Consider the following 5201-nt stretch of genomic DNA (forward strand, 5'->3'; position numbering starts at 1 on the left):
ACGCAAATCGTCAAACTGCATCACGAGGCAAGCTCTAACTTGGAATCCTGAAGGGAAGCGGAAAAGAGGAAGGCCAAAGAACACATTACGTCGGATAATAGAAGCAGATATGAAAAGGATGAATTACAACTGGAAGGAGCTGGAAAGGATTGCCCAGGACAGGGTTGGATGGAGAATGCTGGTGAGCGACCTATGCTCCTTCACGAGGAGTAACAGGTGTAAGTAAGTAAGTAAGCAAATAATTAAATAAAGTCGTTTTTCTTTAAAGGCTTCATCCTAGTTACTTACTAACTACGCCTGTTAGCCTTCATAGAACCTAGTTTACCAAAGATGGTTATTTAAAAAAATGTCCTGCACTCTCTTGTCCAGTTCTTGTCGAGTGCTGTGTCGTTTTCCAAAGACTATTAACCATGTCTTGTAATTTCATTCTCAACTCCTTCTGTGTAGACTAACACTTCAAGTTACATTTTTTTATGAACAACATGACATTAAGAGAGTTTTTATGGTAATTTCACTTGTTATGTGAGACAATTCACGGTAGTGTTTATAAACAATGGTCATTTTCTGGCTAGCTTTTGCCGATTATTATTAAAAGAAAATATGTTTCAACACCGGACCTCAGCATAAATTTTTATTATTGAAAAAATTAATTAATTAACGAAAGTTTACACCATATAAGTTGTTGCAAAATTTAAATATTGAAGCATTCATATCTAATTTCGGGTCTCAATATAAAAATAAAAACAAGATTTTCATAAGATCACAACACTGACTGATTTATTGTCTTGATTTGATTAGAAAAATAATAGGTACAACAAATATCCCGATCGATATCGCCATGGTTACATAATTATCTGTAGATCTGCTAGTACGAAGAAAGGCATTCGTCGAGAGACATATTAAACCTGATACCGCACTAGTAATGCCATTCAATGTACCAAAATAACGTATTGGGAATGCAGACAGAAGAAAGCTAATGAAGCAACTGAATAAGAGTGACCTTAATATAACCAAGAATACAAACGATGCATAAGAAGCTATAGGACTAGGTATAAACATCATTGCACTCAGAGCAACAGCAGAGAGAGCCAAAAGACCTTGTCCCGGGACTAGGCCAAGTGTTAGAGTATAATACATTTTATCGGGATTCGCTAAATCACGTTCGTTGGTGAGCATGTTCTTAATGCTCGTTCGAGCTCTTTTGAGACAGAAGTCAATCATAAGACCAGTAACTGGTGACAGCAAGAAACTCGACATGAAGAATGCTGAGGAAATACTTAACAAATGATCTGCAGTTGACTTGTCAGAATACGCATCATTTATGTGTTTTGCTAAGTGCGATAGGTAAAATGAGAAACGAAACAAACCCAAAGTAAACCAAAGATTAATCAGTAAGTATGATAAAGAAAAAACACAACTTAATAAAGATGGGTAACGTTTATCCAAAATTGAAGATATTTCTCCATAGATATCCATTTCTCCCGAACTTTCAATTGACGTTTTCTGTTACAAAACAAATATAAGAAAGACGAACAATAATAACCGTCAGTGGTGGGAGAATCGCGTTCATATCTGTATTAGATTCTAAGATTTACTTCGACTTCTAAACCATGCATTTCTGTCAAGTTGAATAGATCATGACAAAATAAAACGGAAAATAATACAATGTCCCATCATAGTAAAAATAAATGGGGAACTGTAGAAGATCAGTAAACTACGATGTGCATAACGAGCAAGATTCTGTTATTAGGAATAATGGCATTTCATACCTATAATTGAGATCTTCGTGAAAGCGTCTTCCTCTCATCGAAAATCCGTATTCACACTCAATGGGAATGAAAACAAATTGTATATGGTATATATAGCTTGTGACAGATTTCAAACAAACGCGGTCTGAGCAGAATAAGGAGTTCGATGATTGTATTGATTTTGTCGCACATTACAGTTTATTAGAATATGTGAAATGCCTACAAAACTTAAGATTCTGTCGATTCCGAAGTCCCGTCATCTTCACTTTTAGTGGTTTTGTTATGGATGGTTTCTACTGCAATTGAAACAAACAGTTTAGTCTATCCTCCACGTGAAATAGCGCACCGAACATTTCATGAAACTATCATTTTGTATGTCAGAATATGATAAGTTTGAACTAAATCTACGCAGCACGCTTACGTGATTGCACAACTGAGGCTAAACTGACTGGTCTTATTCGTTGAAGTGTTTAGTAGAAGAACATAATTCTAAGTTAAACACTGCAAAAGATAAACATCACTGACAAGGTTTACAACACCGAATGTGATTAGATTTTCAATCTAAATATATTCAGACCGATTGCCTTAAAAACACAAATCTGTGTTGCTGTTTGCAAATATAACATTAGTTGATTATCACTTACCTCACATAACTTTTCTTCTTCTGTGTTGATGGAGGAGAATTTCCCCATATCTTCAGATTTCTGAGTAAGGATAAAGAGTGCCACAAAACTGCCAACAACTATTGAGCCGCAAGCCAAAATAATAAACGACCATTTGAATGGGAATACAAGATAGGTCAACGACAACACATAAGCTACAACCGAACTTGAGTCGTACGCTCCAGACAAAAGCGATATACAAAGACCACGAAACTGTGGGAACATGGAACTGACTTGATGATTGCATATCAAGCTGCATATACTACTTAAAGCGACAAGTATACCGGCAGCATAGAATAGTGGCACTGTTTCACCAGTTGTAAATGCAAACATTACGGTACCAGTAAAGTATACTACAGCTGCCAGCAGTTTTAATATTCTCAGCCCCACCTTATCCATCAGTATCCCAGCAAATACAATAAGACACATTTGTGACACCATCCAAACCATGAAAACAACTCCGAACATATCATAATGATAAGAGCAGCCATTTTCCGTACAGTTGTAAGCGTAGACGCCAACTGATTTGTAGACTGTGATGAGGGAATTGAAGCCGTAGTGATAGCCACCAAAAGAAAAACATCGAAAATTGCTAGCGCCAATCCGAGCCAACGGCGAATTTTCGGCGGGAAGACATTATCGAATTTCTGACCTGTAATAACGAGATAATTGGAATAACGCTGTGACAGTAATGATCATTTCTAAGTCTTATGTAACCGTATAAGTATAATTGCTGGAGTGAAAAACCTACGTAGATTTTCTAATGGATGAACATAAACGCTCAATGTGTACACAGTCCCAACTTGAATCGGTAAGAAAAGGCTGATACAAACATACAACAGTAATTCGATGTTGACGGTTTTTAAGAATGTTTACGAAGCATTTGAACATTGGCGACAAAAGCTTATACGGCCTGAATATCCTCAGTCAGTTAATCTTGTGAAATATAGGACCTGACACATGTGTGTGAGTCTGTTTAATTCTCCATGCCACACAAGAATGGTCAGATAAAATATCATTACGAACATCAGAGTTGTAGAGGCGGTAATAGTGTAAGTAGTGGCAGAAAACACTAGTTTTACATTTGAGATAGTGAGAATGAATTCATGGAATAGATGAGGGATCTCAATAAATGTCTGGAATGTATAAACATCTGCTATATTCATTGATCTTGTTCATTCACTCATGGAGAAGAACAAGGTAGTCGTATTTTTACAAATCGAACACTTGTATTATTCAAAGTCACATGAAACAAAAGTATAGGGTATTCGAAATATATTGTTAATCATTTGGCCTAACTATCTCAGGAGAATAATGGCAAAGGACATTTGATTGACACTGATCGTTTGCTCAGCTTGTGTATCGTATATTGATAGTATTAGGTCAAAATGGCCTGAACATGATTTACATACGTATGTTTATTGTAAGACTCCAACTCATTAGTCTTTCATCAAAAACTGATATCACTGGTTGTATTAGGATCGTTCAGCAGAGAATGGGTTATGTAATTATAATTAGTTTATAGGAGAAGTCACCTTTATTTTTTTAATGGTCTTTTATAAATCATTCTAGATAAACACAAAAAGAAATTCAATTTCAGGACATCATACATCCTAGTTACTCTACGTTTACAACTTCATGCTGTTAATTGGATTGTGCCTTACATGTTATCAAATTAACAGCTTAGAGGATGATCAAATCAGCATTTCAACTGCAATGATAATCGATACGGCACGAATATGTCCTAATATGCTACTGTAGCGGTAAATAAATCCCCAAAATAAATAGCATTAAGTTTTCGACATTGGATGCTGACCATATGTTTTAGTGGACTCATCTAGCTGAAGGCGCTCGGTCAGGCATCCGCACCAGATCACGTGTGGTAACGCCGTGCTCAACATCAACCGCAATCGCTAGCCAGATTAGATCAGAGAATTCCGATATATTGGTCATCGCCAAATATACTCTTCCGGTCTCCTCGACTCTGTCTTTTGATTTCTCTTGGTGGGAACGAAATATATTAGAAGGTGTTACTGGTAGAAGCGTTGTCAAACACTGAATACCTGTGACATCAACATTGGTGAGACCGACGTGATCTGGTACACCTAATTGTAACTGTGAGTCTGTTCCTTTTTGGGATTTTATATATATCATTGCCTTATTTTTTATTTTTTTTGAACATTGTGATTTTTTTTTCGTGTTTTTTCTTGGATATATATTTTTTTCCCCTCGTTCATTATCGTACTTCATACTTCATCATGACTGAACAGACACCTAAAGTACTCAAGCTTAAGACTTTGTCCCCACCTTCGTTTCAACTGATGCCTTTCTGGCCCGACAACATCGAAGCCTGGTTTTGCTACGCAGAAGCCGACTTCTCCGAGCACGGCGTGATCGACACACGTGCACAATTCCTCGCAGTAGTCAAGGCACTACCGCGCGAATTCAACAGGTACGTAACACCTAGTATGTTTACTAGTGATGTTTCCGATCCTTACGAAATCTTAAAACGCTCGATTCTTAAACGAGGAGATCTAACCGATCGACAAAGGTTAGATCAACTCTTCAATAACATCGACCTGCAACACGGTTCTGCGACGGACATGTTGCAACGGATGAGAGAGGTTATAGGCCTAAGAACTTTCGACGAAGGTCTATTCAAACAACTCTTCTTGTCAAAACTTCCCCAACAGGTGCAAGCAGTTCTGGTCTCGTTCCAGAACAACGGCTTAGACGAGCTAGCTGCATCTGCCGACCGCATTCTAGAAATTACGAAACCTACTACCGAGGT

The 5201-nt window shown here is 37.4% G+C and overlaps 1 protein-coding gene across 1 annotated transcript; it reads right to left on the reverse strand.

The window, feature by feature from the left end:
- Nucleotides 1-622: 622 nt before the first annotated feature.
- On the reverse strand, nucleotides 623-3165 carry MS3_00008238 (uncharacterized protein). The gene is made up of 2 exons (XM_051216593.1): nucleotides 2393-3165; nucleotides 623-1503 (listed from the first exon to the last, which is right to left on the reverse strand). The coding sequence occupies exons 1-2, from the start codon at nucleotides 2876-2878 to the stop codon at nucleotides 778-780; spliced, it is 1212 nt and encodes a 403-aa protein (XP_051063906.1). The 5' UTR covers nucleotides 2879-3165; the 3' UTR covers nucleotides 623-777.
- Between the last annotated feature and the right edge of the window lie 2036 nt (nucleotides 3166-5201).

This window comes from Schistosoma haematobium (assembly GCF_000699445.3).
Source record: "Schistosoma haematobium chromosome Unknown HiC_scaffold_551, whole genome shotgun sequence".
Classification (NCBI taxonomy): Eukaryota; Metazoa; Platyhelminthes; class Trematoda; order Strigeidida; family Schistosomatidae; genus Schistosoma; species Schistosoma haematobium.

What these genes read in the sequence shown, in the direction of transcription:
- MS3_00008238 (XM_051216593.1), bottom strand. Translation starts at nt 2,878, where the DNA reads ATGTTCGGAGTTGTTTTCATGGTTTGGATGGTGTCACAAATGTGTCTT. An exon ending in AAGAAGAAAAGTTATGTGAG is followed by an intron (nt 1,504 to 2,392) that starts GTAAGTGATAAT and finishes GTTTTGTAACAG; the next exon opens with AAAACGTCAATTGAAAGTTC.